The sequence below is a fragment of the Mchenga conophoros genome, linkage group LG20 (genome assembly GCF_057382185.1).
Source record: "Mchenga conophoros isolate Kocher_MC1m ecotype Shallow Benthic linkage group LG20, M_conophoros_male_GT1.1, whole genome shotgun sequence".
In the NCBI taxonomy this organism is placed as follows: domain Eukaryota; kingdom Metazoa; phylum Chordata; class Actinopteri; order Cichliformes; family Cichlidae; genus Mchenga; species Mchenga conophoros.
Window position 1 is genome coordinate 7,598,476 of NC_140545.1, and position 26,567 is coordinate 7,625,042.

General features: G+C 40.9%; 1 protein-coding gene across 3 annotated transcripts; it reads left to right on the top strand.

Moving 5' to 3' along the window:
* Positions 1-1,849: 1,849 nt before the first annotated feature.
* Positions 1,850-23,797, top strand: gnas (GNAS complex locus). Of its 3 annotated transcripts, none has more exons than XM_085259423.1 (14): positions 1,850-2,043; positions 2,386-3,259; positions 3,446-3,584; positions 8,623-8,695; positions 12,419-12,473; positions 12,571-12,690; positions 17,445-17,542; positions 21,671-21,725; positions 22,038-22,111; positions 22,254-22,312; positions 22,404-22,524; positions 22,827-22,957; positions 23,374-23,441; positions 23,585-23,797. In XM_085259423.1, exons 3-14 carry the CDS (start codon positions 3,446-3,448, stop codon positions 23,729-23,731), a joined length of 1,140 nt encoding a protein of 379 aa, XP_085115549.1. In that variant the 5' UTR covers positions 1,850-2,043; positions 2,386-3,259; the 3' UTR covers positions 23,732-23,797. The 3 variants fall into 3 exon arrangements, with proteins under 3 accessions (XP_085115549.1, XP_085115550.1, XP_085115551.1); XM_085259424.1 differs by having other exon boundaries at positions 2,386-2,637; XM_085259425.1 differs by having other exon boundaries at positions 1,850-2,090; positions 2,386-3,584.
* The last annotated feature ends 2,770 nt before the right edge of the window (positions 23,798-26,567 follow it).

Genomic DNA, 26,567 nt, shown 5'->3' on the forward strand with positions numbered 1-26,567 from the left:
AAGTTCACCAGGACATAAAAGTTCAAAGCCATGGTTTAACCAAGTCTTTTAGCCTTTAGATTAGCTGGCTGTGACTTGTGGTATTTTAGTATTGTGTTTAATATTGGTAAAGGAGAGCCGTGTTGCTCCAATGGCAGAGAACTGATAGATTACATCCACTATCACAGGCTATAGCACATTTTATTTGATATCTCTAGATCTAGATGGAGAAGGGATAAAGACTCCGCCCAGGACTCGATCGGGATATTATATGAAGTGAATACATGTGTAGGTTTGGTTACAGGTTATACAATAAATAATGGATATCTAGAGGAAGCTGAACACTTTGGTATGTATCAGTCAGAGCTTTTAGGAGTAGAGAGTGCTAATGTCAGCACAGCTGGCTCTACTCATTTGTGTTTGAAAATACAGCTTCTGCCACAGGTGACTTTTATCTGTGGCTTTATTATCTTCGATTTCTAAATAAAAAAAAACGTGGATTTTAGTTTTTTTTATCTGGAGGACACTATGGGACTCCTCATCCCTCACTAAAGATTTGCATGGTATGCCACTTGATACTTATATTTCACAATATTTTATAGGAAAAAAAATATTGCACGTGGCTGTTTTATTTTTCTCATGAATTTATGGAGTGACACTAAGTAGTCAAACAGTTCCACCACCTGCGTTATTAAAGGAGACCCTTATTTTCTCTGACGTGTAGTACTATTAAAACAATAAATACTCAGTTTCAAAAAAAATAGGTCATTGTGTGTGCAAAGTCAAAAGCAGTCGCAGTTTTCTTCTGCTTGTGGCTTTATATGATGTCAGTAAGAACAGATATCTTTAATATAGTCATCTCAGGCAGACAGCTGTGTGCCAATGGGGAGCCAGGGGGCAGCACTGGCCACCCCCCAAGATTTGTTACCCCCCCCCCCTAGGGTGGGTCCTGTGTTGGTAATAATTTTAATAAATGTGAGCGCAAGAGAGAGGAAGACACCTTACAGCAGGGGTGTCGAATTCCAGGCCTCATGGGCTGGTCTTCTGCAGGTTTTAGATATCACCCTGGGCCAACACACCTGAATCAAATGATTAGTTCATTATCAGGCTTCTGGAGAACTTCAAGCCATGTTGAGGAGGTCATTTAGCCATTTAAAACAGCTGTGTTGGCTCAAGGGCACATCTAAAACCTGCAGGACACCGGCCCTCAAGGCCTGGAGTTCAACACCTGTGCCCTACAGTGAGCTGGAGCATTATTTTTGTCATTTGTATCTCCCTTACGATGTCACCCTCTCCCCACCACTGCGCCCGGCACTCTTCTGTTTTTGGTGTGCCACCCCAATATTTGTAGTGGCCCCCATATGGCCACCCCTATGAAAAAAATTCTGAATGCCCCTGTTGCACTCACGTGCTTTACAAGAGAAAGCCAGTCAGAATTAGCTTAAAGTGAGGGCAGCTTATTTCACAAGATAAAGAATGATTATTTAAATCGTGAGTTATGGAAAACTATTTTAGCAGATTTTAAGAAATGGGTATAATAGTGTTAAGCCTATGTCTTGAAAGTAACTTAATGCACCAGTCTTCCTAATAGTATAACTCAGTATAATCCGCTGCTGATGTGCTTGTACTTTTCCGTGAATAAATGTCTGTAACAGAACATATCTAGTGGTCTTCTAAGATTTGAGTAGCCCTGCTCAGAGGGGTCTTGTGCTGTTATTCCTGCATACAAACCACCTCAGGTCTTTTTTCCTTGAAGAGGGCGCCTTTTTCTCTCTCCGCACAGCCACGCCGCTAACGCGGCTCCGCACCCGGATCACGTGACCAGGCGAAGCGGCCTCTCCTCCTCCTCCTCCTCCTCTCTCGGTCCTTCCTTCCCAGGGTTCAATGAGCGTTGTGTGGCCCCACCCCGTCTCTCTAAAAGCGCTGTCTATCTGTTCAATGTAGGCTACTATTCTCGGAGAGAGAAAGCAAGAGAGAAAGGGAGAAAATAATAACCTCCAAGAATCGGGTATTCCCGTCTTTCACCTTCCTCGACCAGCGGCCAGGAGGGGAGCGGCCTTCACGGTGGGAATGTGCTGCTACAACAGCCCCGCGTCCTACTTTTTGTGAATGTAAATGCACATGTAGTGTCAAGTCTGTAGCCTGTTTACCCACCTAGGATTCAAGAGGAATCTACATATGTGTATATAAATGTATGTTTGTATGACAGCGTGTGTGCACATGTATAGGCCGTATGTAGGTTATAAAAGCCGAGCCTGACAGCGGGTGTAGCTTTTTCACCTGCAAGAAACGTGGATACATTTCGAGGGATTTTCACGTCTTTGGTCACGTTTTCTTTTTCTGTTATTTTGTCCCCCTCCTATTTTTTTTTTTTTTGTAATTATTTCCCCCCTCTCTCTTTTGAAGGGATTCATCGGAGTCGAGCCAGAAATTAAGAAAAAAAGTCTATCGGTGCGCAGTTTTGGAGGCTTGGTGGTGATGTGAGGGGCTGATAAAACATTTCAGCAACAAAAGCGAGGGGCAGAGAGAGAGAAGGCCCTTTGGAGGAGAAAACAGCAAGGAACAGCCATCACATATAAGGAGGACAAATCGGAGGGGGGATACTGGATCATTTCGGATTTGGAGGTGGCGAGGGATCAAGACGAAAAGACAACCGCAGTGAGTTTGGGGCTGATTTGATGCAGAGAATGAAAAAGAGCCGGGTGACGACGGAAGAAGCGAGAATGCCACACATGTAGCTCGTTTGGGTGTAAATATTATTTTCCTTACAGCTGTCCTGCTGGGTCCCCGACGAAGACAGCCGTCGGGGAGACAGAAAAATAGATATAGAGTCTAAGTATACACCCATGGAAATGTTTGTCATGAAAAGCGACGTGGTAACGAGCGGCGCTACAGCACAGGCGAGCTTTGCGGACACGCCGAGTTCGGCTCCTTGTCACGGGCAGCTGTGAGACGCAAGACCCGGGCTTTTGGAGATGCAAATTAGGCTGTTTTTTTCTGCCTCCGTTTGAGGTGAACCGCCGTTTTTGGGTCTTATAGTGGACATTGTGGATTACAAGTCTTTATCTTACACGGCTGAAGGGGGGGGGGAAAGAGTTTGGAAAAACGAAACACAAACTACTGCATATAAAAGGGAAAAGCCCGAGCCGGATTCAGCAAACTGAGAAGGCGGCCTCCGTGTCGTCAGCAACAGTATCCTGCCCTTTCTCTGACAGCAAAATACGCGTTACGGACTTTAAATCTCTACACAGGGGCGCCACGGACCTTAAACGGTGTAAATGTGGGTAACGTTGCTGCCAAATCCGCGGGTCAAACGAGGCATCTAGACTAGTTTATCTGATTTATTTTTCTTTCTACATTACCCCCCCACCTTCCCTTCCCCCTCCACTACCACCTCCTCTACTTCTTCTTCCACCACCTCTTCCTCCTCCCCTGGACCCCCTTTTTTCTTTTTTCTTGCGGGAAGATGGGTTGTTTGGGCAACAGTAAGACCGAAGACCAGAGAAATGAGGAGAAGGCTCAAAGAGAAGCAAACAAAAAGATAGAGAAGCAGCTCCAAAAGGACAAACAGATCTACAGAGCAACACACAGACTACTACTTCTAGGTGAGTTTGACACATTTTTACAGATCTTATGTGCTTGCTGCTTTACAGACAAGGCCTCTGTTTGGACGGTTGAGACCCTGCTTCCTCCCTGCAAAACTTTCTGGGATGTTGTTTTGGGAAACATTGTCAACAGTGACTTTGCTCTTGCATAAGGCCAAAAATGCAATACGGTGCTGGGTTTTTGGCATGTTGCTGTCAGACTGTCATTCTGCAATGCTAACTCCCCAAACCTGCTGTAGCACAGCCCATTGGCTGGTTTTAGAGTATGCAGTGAGGCAAACCTGTAAGGTGGGGTAAACTGCTTGCAGTGGTTAAAGGATTAACGAGCACCAACATCAATCAGAACCAGCCTGTCCTAATTGATCATTAAGTAATGTATGTTTGTTCTTTAACACTTTTTCTTTTTCAGTTGTATTAAACTGGGACTTTGCAGCATGCTGAACAGTGCTCATTTCTAGCACTAAGCATGCATGCAGGCCTCAAATTTGCCAAACTAACAGAAGCTTTACATCACATGCCAGTTTGTGGGTGTGTTGCCCAAACATAAGATAATGTGACTCAAAGAAAAGCACACCAAAACTTGGTTAATGAAGAAATGAATATGTGTAAGACTCAACATGTGGTTGTGTGAGTGAAATTTAGGTGGGCTGGGTCTCTTTCATTATATAAGAGTGTTTTTTGTTTCCTGCAAAGCTCTCATCTGTACCCTCCTCGTATATCCATTCACAGGGTTTTGACTTCTAAGAATTTGCGGCGGACCCTTGGGGGAGGGGGTCAATTTGTTTTGAACATATCACTATTGAGGGTGGATATTGTATGACATGTCACTACTTGCATTAGGGAGGAAGTTGTGATGACTTTTGGAAAGGAGAAGGACAAAACAAATATACCTTCTGTAATTTTTAGGTCTTTCAGATCTAAAATATCAGCTTGATTTAAATGCGACCCTTAAAGGAAACTTTTTTTTTTTTTTTAAGGGTGAGCAAAGGTAAGTAAGCATAAAAAAGGGACACTCAGTTCACACCTGCTACTAGACCTTGTGTTAGCTTTGTTGGTAATAAGATGATCTCTGCAGCTTGACAGGCAGTAAATTGACCAAAAAGAGTCTACGAGTTAAAGCTGGACACACAACCTAACCGATTCTTCAGCATTTGTAGTGTCGGTTTGTATTGTAGCCTAGCTAAAACACAAATGTTGACCATCTATTGGCAGAGCAAAATTTTGAGCATGCGTGCCCACAAGGTTTAAATTTGCAGATCATTTATGTGTTTTGCTCAGTATGCTTTTGATTGGATTAACCACCCAGTCTAATTAAAGCCTTAATAGGTCCATGTTAACGAGACCTGTTAAATAAGACACAATGGGTGAAGGGTAGCAGTACAAAAAGACTACTGGATTGCTCTGTGCTTATACTGGTCAACCCCACAAGCTAGCTTTTCTGTCAGAACACTGCAGGGTGCCCCAGATGCAGTTCAGCTCTTGTCCATCATGATACTACATCAGATGAACAGTCATGCTTCCTGACGTGGAACCCACCACATTTTGCTGCACACCATTAATCCTGTAAATTACTACATTTTAATTTGGCATCTTTGTCAGACTTCATTATAAAAAAGCATCCTAAATTCTCAGGGTGTTAATGTAAACAGGTTTTAGATGCCACATTGCATGTGAAGCAATATTTAATGAGTTTGCCATGACAAAAACAATTGCATCTTTAATGCTACCACAGTATTTGCAAAACAAAGGAACAAGCATTTTCTTTTTGTTGTTTTTTGTTTTGTTTTTTTAAATGCTGTGTTAGCGTACAACTATATTAGCAGCTAATCTGATGTTTTAGTTTAAGCAATGTTGCAAGAGTTTCAGTGCTGATTACTTCTGTGGCTGTGAAGGGCCTAATGGCAGTTTAGATTTCATGTTTCTGCAGGTTCTCTGTCATCCAGATCATGGTTGTCTTGAATGCTTGAAAAGAACATAACTGGGCTTTAAGTTTATCCAAGAGGCTTCTTTACTTCCAAAATGACTGACAGTCCCAGGTATTGAACCCTTAGTTGGGGTTGTCTCTTTGGAGATGGTCCTTGACCCAACGTTGATCATGTGGAATCTCGCATGATCAGTAGTGTTAAAAAAAAATAAAAGGGCATGGGTCATTCTGTCACTGGGGGCATGGTATGAAATTTCTTATATCATATCTCCCACCCCACCATCATGTGAGCTATTGAGGTCACCTGAGGCAAAGTGTGAGTGGGGATTGTAATGCCTGGGAAGGACTGTTGAGACTGTGTTGTAGGTCATGATAGCTGGTGTTCAACAATGAACAAATCAAAGTGGACCTAGGTGGCCTCTTTCACTCCCCTGTCAAACCGTCCGTCTTGGATGAAAATGTGAACCCTGGTGTCCTTCTCCTTTAGGTACAAGTGTACAGCTGAGTCTTGAGCTGGCTCTCCTATGTTGTGTTAAACATTTGTAAGGTGGTTGTTTGGTTTGTCCTGTTTAAAGGTCCAAGTATTCCTGACTGCACTGCATACACTATGCTGTTTAGCTTATGTGTGTGTGTGTGTGTGTGTGTGTGTGTGTGTGTGTGTGTGTGTTGTCCTAGGGATGAACCAGTTTTGGTCTGAGGGTGTTACTCAGCTTGAAGTGCACTGGGATGTTATGTTTGGAGCAAAATCTTGATTTTCTTCAACAATCCTGCCACATAATGGACCAAAGTATTGTTCTATCATTCTGTTTCTGGCTGGTTGATGTCTGACATTCTGGTGTATCTTCTCTGATTTAATGTGATAGAACTGCCAATGTTAAAGGGTCTACTAGCAGATATGCTCACTGTGGACATGTGGCGGCAAAAGTTCCCTTTTTTTTTTTTTTTTTTTTTTTTAAAGGCCATTGTTAAGGTGTTAAAGTCAGTCGGGATTTTCATTTTGGATAATACTCATTTGGCTATATATGACCTACTTTTTAAAATCATTTGTGTGGTTAACATTCTCCAAACTAAAGTGTACTTTAGTATTTGTCCTTATTTTATTGCTTCACAATGTAGTCTGGTAAAAGACGGGTAATGGGCAGAGAAGGAGGGAGCACTGTGACACGAGGTCATCAGTTATCGTCGAGCTCATGATGTTACGAGTTCATGATATATACTGTAGCAAGCTGAGCCATCAAAATGCACAAGTCCCAGACTTGTGTGGTTTCTCTGATGTGCTTGACTAACAGTTGCACTTCATTGCTGGGAATCGCAGCCTAAACTGGTGCAAACTGTCAGATGATGCTAATGTAAAGCTGACTAAGTTATTTTTTTTTACTTTAGACTTCGTCTTTTTACCTTGGAAATGTATTTAGTTAACTTTTTTTTTTTTCATTCGTCCAAAGTAGGACAGAAAGGGAGAAAAGAGCCCTAAGGTAAATGACATCTGTACAAACATGCCACTTATTACGCCTTTAACTTTGAAATATTCAGTATTGCTGTAATACTGTAGAATGCCAAAATAAGTTTTACATGTAATTATGTATTTAGACATTTACTTCAACAGTCACTCATCATGTCAAGCAATAGTTAAAAAAAATCACCTAATAAATATTTAATCTTCTAGATATTAAATAATCAAACAAACTGATGTACTTGTGGCTTTGTGCTTCAGTCTGTTTTAAGCTTTACCTTAAGTACGTTAGGTTTTTTGTTTGTTTGTTTTTTGGGGGGGGGTGTAACTTACATTTGTCTTTATTTAATTCAAGGTAAATTTAATTTTACCTTAATGTAAGTGAACACCAGAAATAACTAAGATGACAAAGACAAGACTGCTGTTTCAGGCCTCTTTTTTTTTTTTTTTTTTTTTTTTTTTAAATTTATATAAATAGGCCTGAAACGGGAAAAGCATACATCTTGGTGTACATTGGGTCTTGTAACTAAATTTGCTCATTCCTCATGTAGCCTTGCATGCTGTAGGTTTGACATTACAGGGCAAAAACTGAGTTTCATTCTTATAGCAGTTCCAAGCAATTCATCTGGCAACCTGCAGCTTACCACTAACGGCCCGGTAGTGCTGCATGCTATCAATTTCAGTCTGTTAAAATAGAAATGAGAAACGAAAATGAATAACACACATATACAATATTACACAGTAAGGTTCAGGCTCAGATAAAGTGACGACAAGCGTATTGTTGACATCTGAATACAAACACAAAAAACCCTAATTGGATTTAATTTATGTATTTATTTTTTAACAATTCAAATTTTTCATGCAGTATCTTAGGAGAATTGTGATATGTTATACTTTTAGCTAGTCTTAGTCTAACTGAGAGCATGGTGTCGAGATCAGGACTCTGTGGGGGGTTACAGCATCTGTTGATGGACCCCTTGTTCTTGTCAGATGGTTCTTGGTGCTGGCTTTTTTTTGGGGGGGGGGGGGGGGGACTCATTGTGATGCTGCAGAATGAAGTCTCCCATCCCGGGTGATATTGAATGATCAGAATATTCCTCTTGTGTGCACACCTTAACATGTTTTCTCCCCAGGACACACAAATGGGCTTTCGAATTGTTTTGGGGCTTTTTTTTTTTTTTTTTTTTTCTGTATTTTGTCATAGTTGCTTAAAGGGTAAGAGATTGTAGGGGCAGACACAACAAGATGTTATACTTTATTCAAAATTAAACCATTATTTGAAGTAGTTTAAAAAGGAATCTCAAGGTCTTCTTTTGTTCTCTGGCCCCTTGGATAATAATCTAGTGTTGTGCTTTATTGGTGGCCTTATTTGCACTTGTTCTCACACCTCTGTGACCTCATAGTAATGTCACCGGTGCGAACATGCCTGTAACAGCGGGCACTGCACTAATTGTCAGTTTGCAGGCAACTTATTCAGTCAAACCCATAACAGTTTGGGACCTTTAACCTTGTAGTGAGCTACAGTGCTTGTGTCCACATAAAGGAAGTTGTACTTACACTGTAAACTGGTATTTCAGATAAACACCCATTTTATCCCAACACTGAGTGCATGTAAGTGTATCAGTAAGGTACATAATCCATTTTCACTTTTTCTCTCTCAGGAGCTGGAGAGTCGGGAAAGAGCACCATAGTGAAACAGATGAGGATCCTACATGTCAACGGCTTCAATGCAGAGTGAGTACTAGAGTGAGGCTGAGAATGAGCAGCATTCTGCTGAGTGCTCTTTTAAGTCTGAGGCTCATGTTGGCTTGTGGGTTTGAAGACTTTTATCCCAGGCTGAATCTACATCTCCTCCTCAGCGCCACAGAGACCCCTGTAAGAGTTTCTGTCAATGGTCATAAGTTTCTAATGAAACAAGTATACCTCTTTGCAACTACTTTGACCTAGCAACAGCCAGCAACCACTTGCCAACCATTTGGCAAATTTACACTTTTTGCTACCAACTGGAGGTTTCCAAGGGGTCGCTGACCAGCCTGCAGGCTTTTCACTGTGAAGAGAACTGACTATATAGTGGGATACTTTGTCAACTTTTAGTAGACCTAACTTGTATTGATTCAGTTGTAAAATGGTGCAATAGAATCCTAAAGGTAGTTTCATCTTCTACTATATAGCCCTGGAGCGTTGAAGTAATTTATTTATTAATTTATTGATATGCTAGTATTGGCAGAAATTAGACATTTTTTGATTTGGTTAAAAGCGATTATTTAGTGAGCTAATTCTCTGTAAAGACATTATGATGCCACTTAGCTCACTCATTGTTGACCACCTCTGGTCGAAGCTAAATTGACTGCTATGACTGGGCCTAGTTTAAGTTTTGAAATCTGCCCAGGTAAGGAGAAGCGTGCATGTAAGGGTAAGGTGCTCCAAGCCGGCTTAAAGAACTGACAGTCAGTACCCTAAAAACTGCTCACCTACAAGTAAAATTAAGCCAGCTTTGTGATAAATGATTTCAATAATTTGCTGTTCTCCAGTGCCTCAACTGCTAGCTCCACCATGTTGAAGAGTAGTTAGCAATGCTGCTCATTTTAAGATCAGGGTAGTGGCACTCTTGCAAGAGATCTCCAGGGCAGAAGTCCGTCTGAACACCAGACAAAATAGAGAGAAGGCTGAATGATATGAAAGACCACAAGATCAGTGTCCTGGTCAGCTTTCCGATAGGAGAACATGAGATGGGAGTTGGAGCTAGCTAGCCAGCAGCTGAACTTTTATAGTACTTGCACAAGTTTCTGTCAGGGTCTCCTAAGGTCACTCCAACGGTGACCAACAATATAACTGATAGTTGTTCCCTCTGATGGATTGGAGTGGGGGTGGGGGATTGAACTGAATCACCAAGCATACTTGGTTGAGGGTTAATCTAGCGGAGTGGTCTAACAAATTAAACCCTCTGTGTGAAAACTCTAAAGACTACCCTTGTGTTGCATTTCTTCCCCCCCCTCCTCAGTGTTTTTGGGAGCACATCTTTAACTTTTGCTTAACCAGTTTCAGGAGTAAAATAAGATGTTTGTATTGGTCTGGTGGTGGTCATGTATTGATAAGATGGAAGTATCTTTGCGAGGTTAGGCTAGATTTTCAGCACTTAAGGCGAACTTGGGCATATGACCCAGTGTGTGACTCCACAACACAGAACAGTGTGTGTCAGTGTGTCTGTCTCTGCTTGCATGGGTGAGATCTGTCTTCATTAAGAAACAAATCCGTAGAGTGCCATTGGAGTCATAAATGTGACTCGTGTTTATTGAGACCTGTATGGCTCATTCCTGTCCTCAGATGCAGTAAACTGGAGGATTTTCATGTTAGGTTTATTGTCTGTGTATGTCTGATCAGACGTCACCTTTGGAATTAATCACCTTCATCAATGAAGGTCTCTTTAAACCAAAACGGTGTTCCAGAACGGACTTCACATGACAAGCATAATAATGTGCTTTAATTTGCCTGCATCCTCAGGCAGGACATAATATACTGATTTGAGCCTTAAAGGGTTCAATAAGGCCTGTGATAAAAGAATTTTGGGGTGAATGGATTGAGTGTTGTGGCATCATGGTAATGTCAGAGTAATTGTCTCGTGACCGGAAGACTGGCAGTTCCAATTGCCGGCGTGATTTGGGAAATAGATGAATGGATGACTCATCTCTCCATATTCTTTGAACAAACGTGACTTAGCTGCCCTTGGGCAAGGCATTTGGAACTGGAAAGTAGGCAAAAATGAGGACTGGGGTATTTGGGACATTTTTATTGAGGGGGAGGGGCAGATGATGGGCCTTAAAGTTGAATCAAAGCAGTTCATTTTATTATTATCCCCCCACCCCCTTGGCCATGAAACCAACACAGCAAGCTTAAAAATGGGCTGAAGTGAGACTTCTATACAGTCTTCATGTTAACTTAATGTGGCTTCTTACAACTTACTGAATTTCAGTTTCATACAAGTCTGTTTTTTTTCTCTTTTTTGGGGGGGACTTTGCTGGCCCCGTTCTGGCCACCACCCCTCATGTTTGACACCCCTGGTATAGATGGCCAGTTGATTATTAATTAATCCATGTTATGCAACACACTAGAGTACAGAATGTTATTGATATTGATTTCAAACCCTCTTTAGATGGGCTATCATCCACCTAAACGCTTTTCTTTTTTGTTGAACACATGTTTTTTGGATGCAATCACTGTAGCACATATTGCATATATGTTACATCTTTAAGTCCATCTCTCTCTAACCATACAAAGGGAAGCAGTCTCTCTGGAGAGATCACACAACCATGTGACAGTCTTCATTGACTATCAGTTTAAAAATGTAAATGTGCCTTCCCAGTTCCCCTCATAACCTTCCCCCCCCCCCCCCCCCATTTTATTTTTCTTTTCTTCCCAGTTACCTCACATGTGGTTTGTTGTAAAATATGTTTTTGTTTTTCTTTCACCACAAAGACTGAGTGCCAGAAATGCCAAGTTACTGAAGCTAGTGAACAGACGTTAGCTTTTGGTGTCATGGCTTTGGCTGTATACATACATTTGTGGCTGTTAAGTGTAGATAAGTTTGTAAAGGGGACCGTTTCACCCTTGTCACTGACATGGAGCTATTGTAAACACAATGTACTGTTGTCCTGGCAGGCTCAAGGTGAAAGATAGACTAACTGGCTCTCTGGTTGCCTTTTATTAGAAACATTTTTTTTGTCAGTCCAAATGTCTCAAACACACAGCTATCATTTACAGCAGACAGACATAATTTCGCTAGCATGCATGTCAATGAAGGTCTGTTTACCCATACAGACCAAAAACAAACCTAATACAGTGGACTGTAATGCACCCGGTCAGGGTAAGAGGGACCTCTAACACTTTTTTTCTTTTTTTTTTCTCCAAGCTTCATTAAAATGATACTTTATAGCAAAACTAAACATGTTTTTGATGTAAATATAGTGGTTTGAAGAGAGGCAGAGTTGCAGTGCAAGCTGTGAGAATGGCTGTTTTCTTTCAGTGGATGTGAAGTTGCTTTTGTATCATGCAGTTTTGTCTGTTTGACAAAATGTCACCGACTGGTTCAAAAAACAAATGTAATCATTCTGTCACCATTAGCCTTAAATTATTTTTTAACGCTAAATTATGTCTTGTCTTTTTATTTACTCTATTTTGCTCCCTCTTAACAGTTTCAGATTATTGCTGTTTTATGGTTAATTTGTGGTCTCAATGTATTGCAGGTTAAATGCTAAACATTAATATCCAAAATCTTTAGGATATTAACTTTTTCTATATATAACAAATCACCTGCAGACAAAAGTAGAACTCGTTTTACATGTTTTGAGCACTTCATCTCAGTCAAACAGTTTTTATATGCATGCACTTTTTTTCCTGTTCTGAAGACATTTGCAGTATTTCTGCGATTTACTGCTTCTCATTGAACATTTTCTGTTTCAGAGAGAAGAAGCAGAAAATCCAGGACATTAAGAATAATATTAAAGAGGCTATCGAGGTAAGTGTGCTGTTGGTGGTTTAGTAGCAGCTTAGACAAATGCGGCCGTAACCTGTCGTGTTGTCTTATCGTTTTTCTTTGGGTTTCTTTTCTACAGACCATAGTAACAGCTATGAGTACCCTAACCCCACCTGTCCAGTTGGCATGTCCTGAAAACCAGTGCCGGATTGAATACATCCTCAACTTTGTCAATCAGAAAGACTTTGATTTTCCATCTGTGAGTAGCAATATATCACCAAATACATATAAACCCACACTTTGACATGTAGCTTTCTTTAAGTAATTTATTTAGCGGTTTTTCTTGTTTGCCTTGCTTTGATCTTCAGAACTGTTTTATAATGACAGTAATTTTCCAGCTTTACTCTTTCAAATTGAACTCATGGCTCACGTTTTCATAGTTCATTGCCCCAGTTTATGTTCTACTAAGAATTGTAGAGTTGACCTTATATACTTGTTTGAGTTTGTTGGGTTGCTTCAGAAATTGGGATAGATGTGTAAGGTACATTTTAGGACTTTTATTATTTAAATTTGTGTTATTATTTTTAAAGTCTGTATAATGGATCTGTAGCAGGGCCATGGCCTTTTCAGCTGTGTGTTTGTACTTCAGTAGATCATGGTAGGAATTACTCCCAGTGTCACAGGTGAGGATCTCTTGAAACAGGTAAAGACTGTGTCCAGAGACTGTTATAGACACTGGGGTTTACTAATGAATCCACTGGTAATGTCTGTGTGGGTTTGGTATTCTCAGCGGGATATTTCCATTGACTAATTGTCTATCCCAAGAGATGAAGGTTTGCACAATACCTACACTAATATGATTATAGCAGTTTAAGGTGAAACAGTGGTATTATTTTTGGGAGTCTTTGTCCGTCTTGAAAATGTGTATGTTAAGACAACTGACACTTGGTATGCCGCCATGCACTGGTGGTGTAGTAGTTAGCACTGCACTGCAGTGCTGGAGCTCAGCAGCATTTGCAAAAGTCTGAGGGCTAGTGCAATGCATGGGAAGTAAGTTATGCACTCAACACTAAAATGTTAGTGTGGACATTAGTCAGTGTTTATCTACAGCCACCTGTTGGGCTTGAGGTTTCAGGTCACTCAGTCTTGTATGACCTTTTCAAGAAGAAGCTTTTGTTACTTCTGTTTATTTTGAATAAAGTTCATAAATGATAAATAGGGGTGGGAAATATTGAAACTAAAGGGGCAGCTGTGTTTCAGTCAAGTAACGATCCTCACCAGACACCCATTTATTTACATAGTGGCACTGAGCTCACACTCTTACCCTGAGTGATTTGTAGTTTGTAAGCAGACAGCAAATCTAACTCTGCAACAATTCATTAAGACAAATCAGCTGTCAGAGGACTCAAATCTGAGAGATTTAACCTACGAGCCACTCTCGTCAACCACTAAATCACCCAGCTGCCCAATGAATTCCATGCATTCTGAGCTGTTGGGAAGCAATTATTTGTTTATGGTCGTTTTACTTGTTTGGTTGGATGACTTGTTTATGACAAGCATGGCATAGTTTCCAAGTTATAAAACATGATGGTGAAAAGTGTGTGTGGTGGTGAGCGTCATAGGCACATCATCACTTCCAGTCAGGACTGTGACATTATTAATTTATCTCGAAATGAAGACTAATGGTAAATCAGGATGAAACGGGAATCAGTTTGCAGGAAGTCAGTTGCTTTTAAACTGGCTTTAACAGTGCCCTTGTGCGCCTGCCACTATAAATGTTTAGGTTAGATTTCATTTTTAATTTAAAGGAGGGAGTATTACAGTTAATTCAGCAAGCAGAGTGCTGGTAAAGTTGTAAAGAGCTACGAGGACGGACGTGCCCACACGTGACGCATGCAGGTTTGTGAACAGGTGAATTCCAACATTAATAGTTTAAAGCCGTTTACCACGGTCAAACCGGTTTAGGACTTTAATGGAGACGAGGAATTGAATCCAGTGCAGATTGAAAATGATTGGAGATCCTTATTTTTGTCAGGTACATTATTGTAGACTGCCTGCTGGATGATTGGGATAAGATAAGTCCAACTCATTTACTTTTCCATTACATGATGACTTGAGGGCTGCACTAATTGTTACCAAGTCAGATTTCTTAACTTTAACTGAGTTTATGGAATGAGTGTTTCATTTGTAAAATGTGAAGAGCAAATTTTGTTTGCAATTTGAATCACACATTTGTTAATGTCTCATCTCTGCAGCCCATAGTGTAAATTAATAGAGGAATGTGCCGTTGACTTGCTGTCTAAGTAAATATTGGATGACTTCCTACATATGGCTACACACAGCAAATTCCAGTGTTTATGTGCAACACAGCCATTTGTCTATTGCCCACTCTAGTACACTATGTAGATTTTGGTAAACACTTTAAATTTCAAATTCAAATGGTAAATGGCCTGTATTTATATAGCGCTTTACTAGTCCCTAAGGACCCCAAAGCGCTTTACATATCCAGTCATCCACCCATTCACACACACACACATTCACACACTGGTGATGGCAAGCCACATTGTAGCCACAGCCACCCTGGGGCGCACTGATAGAGGCGAGGCTGCCGGACACTGGCGCCACCGGGCCCTCTGACCACCACCAGTAGGCAACGGGTGAAGTGTCTTGCCCAAGGACACAACGACCGAGACTGCCCAAGCCGGGGCTCGAACCGGCAACCTTCCGATTACAAGGCGAACTCCCAACTCTTGAGCCACAATCGCCCCAAATGTATAAATCAAGCACCTAGCCATGCAGTCTGACTTTATAAACACTGCTGAAAGAGCCAGTCTAAAGAGTTTGCTGAATTCGAGCATGGTGCTATATTAGGGATAGTACTGTTGCAGCAAATCAGTTCATGAAATCTCTTCCCTCCTAGATATTCCACCATGAACTCGAAGTAGTATTATTGCAAAGTCAAAGTGTTTAGAAACCACAGCAACTCTGCTTCAAAGTGGCAGAGCAGGGTCGTCAAGTCCTGAGGCTCTAACACTCCGCTGACTCAGTAACAGCCAAACTCTGGCATTAACATCAGCACACAAACTGTGCACCAGGAGCTACATGGCATGGGTTTCCAAGGCTGAACAGCTCCTGTAGGTGTAAAGTGTAGGTGACTCAATACCTTTGTTCCTGTAGTGTAGGAGAAACCAGATATATTTGACCTGCATTTGTTTAGTTTATAGATGAGCTAAAAATGGCTCTGCACATAGAAAATACCTTTTGAGTCACTGCAGTTGGTCTGCTCTTAATTCCCCCCCCCAACTTTTTTATTTTCATTAAATGAGTGCATCAAATTTGATTTTTTTCTTAGTTTAGCAACTAGCTGCAGTTATTGATCAAACGGTCACATATTTCATATCACAATCTAGTGATGCCTAGAAATCTGCAGTAAGAGAAGCAGCATCTCTCATATTAAATGTCAATATCACAGCACAGATGCTGGTATTTAAAAAAAAAAAAAAAAAAAAAAAAAAAAAAAAAAAAAAAAAAAAAGTAAATGAGCAATATAATGAATTTGGCTGTAATGAAGGAGAATATACTATATGTGTTTAGAGTGGGCATCTAAATCGGCAGAAAAACTAGTTGTGCTGTTTGTGTTAAGTTATTTTGGGGTGATATGTCAGCAATAACAGGTGTTGCCACCTTACAGCCACAAGTAAATTTCAGTAGCTTCAGTGCATATAGCTACACACACACACGGGGAACACGCTGTTGTACATGAGGAAAACCTCCCTGATCAGGAATGTGGAGACACAGGGTTTTGTCAAAATGCTCAACAGTGTGCTCATAGGGATTGGAAGACTCTAAGGAAATCAAACTTGTTCCTTTTTAAATCTAGGAGCAGAGTCACCTGACTAATGGCCATGTTTCTGTGACATTGATGAGAGGTTCAGGAGCAGCAGACCGAATGATCCATTTTTAAAAACTGTGCTAAATATGTATTGCGTGTTTTTTTAAGGATGAAGGGTTTGGATGCTGCAGTTATAAAATGGTCCTTTTTATAGCAATGATTCTCATAGTGTTGCCACTTCATTTCGTAAAATCTACTGTAAGCCTGAGCAACAGTTCAAACATCAACTCCACCTTCACAAAGCTTGCACCCTTTCAGTTTTTGATGTTATTAAAGAAGCGACAAGTCAGCTTTGTTACTGGCTTCACATAGTGGCTGGTGGTGTACCGGAGTGCTTGACATTGCCTAATGTTTCTTCATGTATGTTAATGGAGTGGACAAAATATTGGGAACATGCCGTGTAATGCAATCCAGCACACCACCAGCCACCATGAAGCCAGTTAAGAAGCATGCATGTACAATGCTCCGGACAGTTCAAGTCAGGTTTAACGGGTGTGCTCAAAGTGGTCAGTGAGTGACACACAGAGGTGGTGTTGTTGCTGTTGTTTCTGCAACTTTTTACTTCCTTAAAATGAAATCGGCAAAGGTGTTAAGAGTGCAAAAAAGATAAATGCTTGATTGATTTGATATCTGCATGTCACAAAGTCTCTGTCTGCTGTGAGGAATCTGCACCCTTATTTACCTTTTTAAAGATGTGCACACAGACATCGCCCAGGCACAACGTACACTGCATATGGTGTCAACAGAAACGCTGGGCAGGAGGTGCCCTCACATACACATCATGGACAACAGACAGCCCTGTGCTTTTTCTCCTCCTCCCCCCCCCCCCCCCCCGTTTCATGTCATGTTCAGTGTAACATGCACAAGGAATACACACAATCGCCTACTTTGAAACATGTTTAAGCACATGAGCTGTTGCTCAATCCTGTTTAATCATGCAGTGGTTCTAATGTTGTCTTGCATTTCCACTGCAGTGACACAGAACTTGTTTTTTGTAATTTCATGATAAACATGATTACTAACAATGTCCAACTTTTGCTGATGCTTCAATTCTCCTGTTCTGCCTGTATGATTCATCTTCTCTCCCCCCCCCCTCCCTCCCCAAATCTTCTTGTTCTCAGGAGTTTTACGATCACGCAAAGACACTGTGGCAAGACGAAGGTGTCCGGGCTTGCTATGAGAGATCCAATGAGTACCAGCTAATCGACTGTGCACAGTAGTAAGTAACTTAAGTTCAACTTCATGGTGACGTGATTTATAAATGTGAGGATTCTGTGAGGGATAACTTCTAGTTTTTATTGATACTGTGCATGTGGTGCCATTTTGTGTGGTTATCTTATAGTTGGTGTAGTTTTAATTGTCTTTTTTATTTATTGTTTTGTTTGCTTTGAGTTACAGAAGCTTATTACTAGTAATCTGAGGCAAATGTTGTGTACTTGGGGCATCCTAGAAGTTGCATAGCAGAGCGGCTCCTTTCAGCTTGAGATGGTGTCAGGTCCTGCTGGAAGCCGGTTACAAGCAGGATGAACAGTTGCATTATTGACAAAGAAGTAGAGACTGAAGTATGTTTTCGTATTTGTTCTAATACTTCCGGTTTTATGACTAAAGCATAAGTAGGGTGAAATCTGGGGTAGACATGCTCATCCTGATCCCAGCATGTGCGCTACTAAGCGGTTTCATGGCAGGTAAGGCATACTAGTTGGGTTTTTTCAATTCATGACTCCTATATGGCAATGAGACCGTGTATTATAGAAAAGTGCATTTTACCTTAATTTCCTTAAATCTGGCTAAATTATTTCCTTAGATTAAATGACAACTAAGGACTCAAAACTAGATGATAGCAATGTGAGCCCTAGCCTCGTCAATCCGGTTGTTAAGTGATGATGTATGAACCCTGCTTCCAGGTCCAAACTACTCTGCGTTTATTAAGGCTGTTTTTGGTTTTGGTTTGTATCTTATTCAATGTCATCTGAGCAAGCCCCCCAAAACAAAAAATTCAGTGATCACTGTCGACCTCTGTCACTTTTATTACCACTATTCATTTTTAAAGCTCAGCTTTTAAAACCTTATGATGTAACTAAAGCCCCATGCAGTAGTATATTAATGACCAACCTCATATTTTGAATGGATTATCTCAGTTGTTCTCCTGACTGAAGTTTAGTCTGTTTACAGCTTCCTGATATGCAATTGCATTTATCCCTAACCATCGGGAACCATCACATGATCTTCTATTGAGTGGAAAAAAGTTGGCATTCATCTTCCAACTTTAGTGTACTAATGTGTTTATATTATGCAAATCATAGCTGTGTAGCTAGCAGTGACATAGAACAACATTATATACCAGCTAGCCCAACTTCAGTAACCCTGCAAACATTGTTGTTTAGTTTTCTGTCTTCATTTTTGTTGGCTGTGATAGCAGAGCTGTAAGTTTTAATTTTTTCAGAAATCTCAATCCATGGTTTCCATCTGTAGCTCCCTGCTAGCTCTGTTATGGTGAATGCCTGGATGTTAAACCTAATTGTTACACCTGGTAGAGCAGTCACATTGATCATTTTATTAAAGAGGAAAGAATTTAGGCAAAATTGTAACTCTGTGATGCTGCTATATTTGTTTAAAGTGTAGCTTGGACCCAGAAACGGCTAATAATATCAGACTTGAAGACCGGATAGTATGAATGCTCTAGCTCCCTAAGAGATTGCCAAAAAATCTACTCGTTAGGGAAGCACTATGCACCCTACATAATAACTGTGCTTTAAAAAAGATTTAAAAACTAAATGCAATGAGATCCAGAGTTTATTTCCCATCAAGAGGAGAAAGCTCATAGGTAATATCGGCATATACCACCTCTACATACAGTTATGGACTTCAATACTGTAACCGGTGCTCATACTCGAGTTTGAGATGAACAACTCAACCAAATGTTTTGACTTGACTGTGACACGTTTGTTTTGAGTCTTAACAAAGACTTGATTCTGTTTTTCTGAACCCTTCTCCATACCCTCACCACACACTGCATGTTTTCAACAACACACACTGACTCAAAGTTCAGGAAAAGGGGTAAAGTAGCTAGTCTATAAACAAAGTTGCATGAAGCTCTAATTTAAAATCAACCCAGCAGATAGAAACGCCCTCCTTCTGTTTCCTCTCATTTTCCCAATGTGCGGGCACCAACGCACCCTTACACATGTAAATGACGAGTGTGGTCGTATGTGAAAATGCTGGCATGCAATTGTGTAGTGGAGAAGATTAGATTTGACGATGCTGATTCAGTGCATTAATGAGGGAAAACTAGCTAGAAATCATCTCGATTAGGAGTAAGTCCGACAATATCAAAGCTCTTCAGCATAAAGGGAAACGAGTCTCTTGCTGAATTAAGACTGATACAGTGCATCACTATTATTAAAACAGCTTAGTCTTCGAGTGGTGTTTCTAAACATGCAGTTTTCATGTCCTGGTAAACACTGAAATAAAACTTAAAGGGTCATATTTTTGGGATACATTAAATACCTGCGGACTTCTAAAAATCACTGACGAGACTTGGAGCACTCTGCATCTGCTACAAATAAAAACAGCAAAGTTATCATAACCTGTCAGGAGTATGGAGTCATCCTAACAAAGGTGGATGACTTTTAAAAGGGAGCTGAGACAGGAGTCACTGGTTGAAATCTTAAAATCTGGATGTGCATACGTTAAGTGATTAAGGGGGGTCCTAAATGTACTTTTTATGGGTCAGAGTTGTCCAGTTTATATTTTTTTTTCCAAACAAAAGCAGGTAAAACCACAAAGAAAATGTATAGTGAAGGAGTCGTGTAACAGCTGCAGTTTGCAGGGTTTGGGAGCAAACATGGCGGAGGCTGAGTCATCTACAGATCAGAGGATGCTTAGAGGAGGGGGGGGGGGTGATGTTTGAGGAGGATACCTTCGCTGCTCAGCTCTTGACTATGACCCTGTAGTCTTGACTGTTTTTTACTAATAAATCCATCCTGGTGAATAATGCATCCGGTCATTGAGAACTTTAGATCGGTTTGATCTTTAAAAAGTTGATTTCCTCACTCAAGTGGTACAGTCCAGTCTGTGATCCCTCCTCCTTCCTCCTTGCACACAACACAAACTCATCCTGCTCTTTCTTTCCTTCTCTCCTCCTTTTTTCCCCTTTCTCCATCAGTCTGTCTTCTTTCTGGTGCTACTCCAGCTGCACGAGATTGGGTGCTGATAGACTATTAATAGTGCCTGTGGTTGGGTCTCCATGGTAACCGTGCTGCAGGCCAGGGCGCTGGGGAGCTATTTTTGAAATCTGCTCTGTAATGTCAGACAGACGCCACTACACCTTCATTCTGTCTCTCTCCTGTTTCTTTACCTCTTCCACTCTTGTGTGTGTGCTCTCATCTTACCTTCTGGACACTTTTTTTTTTTTTTTTTTTTTTTCCTCTTTCTTTCTTCCCTCTCCGGATGGGGCTGGTGGTTGCTCGGACCTTCAAAGAATCCCAAAGATTCTCTCACTGTCCACTTCCTCTTCCTGTTTCCTAGTTCATCCATGTCTTCCATGATATATTGATGACCTGCTGTCATCGGCAAGATGTTTGAATGCTGCCTGCGGCTTGTTCTGATCTTTAACATAGCACTTCTTGGTCATCCTTTTTACTCAAATGTGAAATAATTGCAGATGTTGCAGGAGGCCCACCTTCTCTTGCAAATGAGGAAAAAGCTACATTAAATACTATACATATTAAAACTACTGAATGCACTGTACTCTTCTCCATAAGATCTTAGTTTCCTCAAGCTGGGTGTAACCTGAATCTATCGTCTTCTGCCCTTTGAGTTGTCATGATCACTTGTAGCTATGCTCACTCCCTGCTTTCACATTGACTCATTTTGGCATACTGGACAACAGCTTCAGTGTTTTCCCTGCATATTGAGTGAGCAGTGAGGATGCTTCTACCTTCAAGGTCATCTGCTGTAGAAAAATACAATTAAATTCAAAAGTTGGTTTTATTGGTATCTCTCTCTATTGGAGACTTTAAGTCTCAGTATGTCGGGCTCAAAACCACACGGACAGCCTCTCTGGCAAACTGGTTTTGTATTTCATATAATACCACAGCTGTGGCGATGTACATGAGAGATGATACTTAAGTGTTGCTGGAGGAAAAAGTGCACAGTCATGCCTGGTATTATACCAGTGTTGTGTTTTGTTTTTGGTTTGTTTTTTTTTTTTGTTTTTTTTTTTTTTTTGTCTCATTTGACTCCTTGAGCACACCTGTACAAGTCTTACAAATATGAAACCACTGTGTGGTCTATAGTATTACTTCGGTAACTGTTCTCTTGCCTTTTGTGTCTCTCGTCTTTTCAGCTTTCTAGACAAGATCGACATTGTGAAACAGAGTGACTACACTCCAACAGATCAGGTGGGTGAACTTCTTCCACTACAAAGTTAATAATATCCTACATTTAACTATACAACTATTTCCCCTGAATAGTATTTTATGAGGAAGGGACTTTAACATTTTGGTCCCTGTCACATATTAAAGTTATGCTTTTGCTCCTTTGGTGCCAAACTCAAATGTGTTATATCCTCTTATTTTTCACTTTGAAATTCAGTATATTGTCCAAATATTCCATATGTTGGATTTGTATCTTGTGAGTGTTTCTCCAGGTTTGTCACTCTAATCTGGCACATAAAAGCCTTGTTGTTACATTGTGTCACTCCTGTTCACCAGGATTTGCTGAGGTGCAGAGTACTGACTTCAGGGATCTTTGAGACGAGATTCCAAGTGGACAAAGTTAATTTCCAGTAAGTAAAAAAGGGTGGAGAGTAACAGTTTCTTTCAAAGGTAATCTACAGTGTCTGAGGATATAAACACAAATCAGCTGTACATATGCATTTTCTCCACATGATGGCAGCATTTTCCATGTTTACATTTATATCTGTACAGTATGTTTGATGTCGGCGGTCAAAGGGATGAGCGCAGGAAATGGATTCAGTGCTTTAATGGTAAGTGGTGTTTATTTCCTCTCACTTCCCTTGACTCGTATCCTTTTCTCTCACGGTGTCTGATTTATCGCTGTTCCTCCCTCTTCCTCAGACGTAACAGCCATCATCTTTGTGGTGGCCAGTAGCAGTTACAACATGGTGATCCGAGAGGACAATCAGACCAACCGTTTACAGGAGGCTCTCAACCTCTTCAAGAATATCTGGAACAACAGGTGAGGAAAGACGCCAAACCTGTCATCCTGTGGACTTGTGGTTTGTTTTGTATTGAATCCCGAGATTAAGTTGACAGCATAGGAAATCAGAAAGCCTTCGCAGCACTTCAGCCTCTCAAGGGTAGGCAAGTTATTTATCAAACATGGTTTCGAAGCTAGAACACTTTGAGCAAGTCCTAAGCGAACTGTTATCTGCTGGCCCCTGTTATGGCTTATTTTGGCTGACTGAACTTTGTCTTTTCACACTTGGAAACAGTTTTATATTTCAGTGTGATCTTATTTCAGTCTCTCGTCTTCCTCAGGTGGCTGCGGACCATTTCTGTCATCTTGTTCCTAAATAAACAGGACCTGCTTGCAGAGAAGGTGTTGGCAGGGAAGTCCAAAATCGAAGAATACTTCCCAGAATTTGCTCGCTACACCACACCTGATGATGGTGAGCTGCCTTATTACAGCATCTGATTTTGAGCTGTGTGTGTGTGTGTGTGTGTGTGTGTGTGTGTTTTAAGATTAAGTACAATAAATTATACCGACGTGAAAACACATTTTTATTTTCATCAATGAAATTTATCATTTAAAAAAATGGAAAATTCGATGCAACAACTCATCCAGAAATTTGAAAGGATACCTTTGATATCATTCACCACAAGGGGTCATCCTGGATACACCTAGAAGATTTTTGTAGTGAAGCGCTTGCTCTGTGAGGTGGAAAGCTTCTTTTTACGTCTTACACATTCTGCTATAGAGTTGTAGTGCCTCCTTACTAGTTGTTGCATTGTCATGTTTAAATTGTCTACCTGTGAAATTGCATATGGTGAGAAGTTAGTCACTGGCCTCTGTCTCCTCTTACAGCGACGCCAGAACCTGGAGAAGATCCGCGTGTTACAAGGGCAAAGTACTTCATCAGAGATGAGTTCCTGGTAAGTGCGTAGCTGTCTTTCATGGGATTTGTTTTTAAATGTATGCAGTGGAGGGGCGGGGGTTATGCTTTAATAAAATTTGGAGACGTTTCTGCTGCACAAAAGTTGTTTAGCTGCTTTGTAACTTTTCCTTTCTTCTACAGAGGATCAGCACAGCAAGTGGAGATGGAAGGCACTACTGTTACCCCCATTTCACCTGCGCCGTCGACACAGAGAACATCCGCCGCGTCTTTAATGACTGTCGAGACATCATCCAGCGGATGCACCTGCGGCAGTACGAGCTGTTGTGATGGGAGAGGAAAGGTGTTAGGCCAAAAAGATAAAACCAGATCGGACTATGGAAGACGAAAAAGAAATCCCTGAACCTGCGTCTCTGAACTCTTCTGCAGAAGTATGAGAGCTCTTGTGACACAACAGGGGCCAAAACACACACTTATAGTAAACACGCCGTGAACCCAGAAATTCCCCTGATGCAAACTCTCTACCTGATGCAGAATTTTTGACGGATGGGTTTGAGGGGCTTACACGTAAAACAGACTTCAGTCTTGACTTTCAGCCATACTCCCAGCTCCTCACCTTTCGACATAATGTTATCGTCACGTTACCTTCACCTTCCTAAAAACAGAAAAAAAGTGGCCCAGTCCGGACTGAGTTTCCTGCAGCGAGGGTTGGAGCTGCAGCTTGAGTTTTGTTCGTTTTGGTTTTTTTGGGGGCGGGGGTTTCTCCCCTGATTGGGCTGAAAACTAAGAGCTACTACTTCAGTGCAATTGGGAAAGAGATGAATTACTGCAAATGGAGAATGAATATATCACAGCAGATCAACTGAACACTGTATTTAAGAGAGACAAAAAACAAAAAAACAAGCACTGTGCTCAGGACTTTGACTCAAACCATGTACACCAAACCTTCCTTTCACTTAGAGACATCTTTAAATCCAGTGGCTCTGCTTGCGCACACACAACACATCTCACCTGCTTTTTACTGGACTGCACAACAGGGGGGTCAATCTGGCAACGCACGTACCTGCTCGCATTTCGTTGAGATGCCGGCTATTTATCTGGGTCGGTGCTTTTTGAGATTAAACGGGCGAAGTTCAGCCGAGCCCAGAGGAGCAGCGTTACCACAGACTTAACCAGACCACGGGTGTGTTGGTGAGACGTCACTCGAGCAGGTGTTCACTAAAACGGGATGGGAGCCAACTGCGATTTGAGTTTCTCTGATGGGAGGTGTCGGCCGTGATTGACCGGGGCGCCAGCGGCTTCTCTACAGAACTGTTTAGCCACCTGACTTTGTCTTGTTGGTATCGGAGCATCACGTGAGGAGGATATATTGAGTTTAAAACAAAAAGAACCAGAAATGCCAACTTCTATGGGACTTTCAATAGAGGGCGACGGGCATCCTTCAACAGTACAGTACCATATAAGTTAAAGAGAACTCTCATCCTGTTATACAGTCTCCACAGCTGTTTTTCTCTGTGTAGACTTTTGTGCCATTGTGCCCTGTGCGCTCTTTCTTTATCTCAACTCTTTGTCATCCTTTTGTCACCCGTTCTCTACACGTTCTCCATCTTTCGCCCACCCTCTTCACCGCCACCTTTTCCATTTGCACTTTTACCTTCCTGGCAGTGGTCTTTCATTTTAAAGAGAAAATAAGATATATTAATCTTGGAATATTAAAAACACAACAAAATGGGACTTTTTTTTTTCTGCCCCCACCTGTGTGCTTGCACCTCCCTGCCATTCCTCCCTCCACCATTCCTCCTCTCCTCCCTTGTATGTCTGTCTTTACTTTACTGCTGAACTATTATTCTTGTACAGACTGTAAAATGTATTATTTTGTACAACTTTATTGAGGAAAAAACTTTTAGAAGATCCCTGTGCCTTGATCACGACTGTACGTGTGTAATGAGCTAAAGTGGGTGTCATACTGCGCTGTATAGCTTGGCCAATCCTCTCCCTGCCTCCCTCGCTCTTACATTCTCTCCCTTTCTTTATCCCCACCTCTCTCTTTCTCAGTCTATTTCTTTCTCCTCTCCTTTCCTTGGAGATGGTGGATGACCATTTGTAGCTTTAGTAGAGTTTTGTTTTTTGGGGTGGTTGGGTTTTTGTTTTTTGGTTGGTGTTTTTTTTTTTTTTTTTTTTTTTTTTTTTTTTTTTTTCTTGGGTTATTTTTGGGGTTTTTTCCACCCTTTTCCTTCCAGCCCATCTTTATGATTTAATGTCTTTTTTTTTTCTTTTTTTTTTTTGATCCATATACCCCCAAAAAGATAAATATGAAATCTATATGGGTTCTAAAGTATTTTATTAGAATCAAATGAACCTTGACAAATTGTACACTTGATGGTGTGCATATTGCTATAACTTAATCCTTTCAACTGAAGTTGTTTGGGATTTTTTTTTTTTTTTTTTTTTTTTCTTCCACACACTGAAGGGTTATAAGTGGGAGGTGACAGATGCAAAACATTGCTTGTTTCTACACAAATCGTTCTTGTTTTTGCAAAAAAAGAAGAAAATGGCCAAAAAAAGAACAATTTGTTTTTCTTTTCTGCTGAGGGGGGAGGGGGTCCTCCTGCCTAGCCTTGCACAGCAGAGGCAGCCTGTACAGTATTAGCATCTCTCATTTCAGTGCCCTAGTCTCATTTAATGTGTACATCAAATATGGGTCTACTTTCTGAAAAGGAGCTCTATGAAATAAAGAATTTTTTTTTCTTTTTTTTTTTCTTTTTTTTTTTTTTTTTGGTGCAAACAGCAACTGCTTTGTCATGTTTTTGTCATTACACTCTACGCAACTCAGGGGATAGAAATCAACAACCCTATTAGACAAAAGTGCATCCAAGCTTATCGATTCTTATGACTGTTGTGCTTCGCAAAACAACAATCCTCATGGCAGTGAACATTTTGCACATCTACCTGTGTCTCTAGCTCCCAACCAAAAAACTGATCTACATTCGTTGTGAAAATCAGTAACGTATCGGACCAAATCGCTTAATCTTTAACAGTGCTGATATTTATTTATTTATTTATTTATTTATTCCCGCCCCCCTACTCCTGCCCCCACCGCAGCAAAAAAAATTAGAGATGCCTTGTCTTGCAGCTTTTACAATCAGAAGTATGATCTGAATGCACT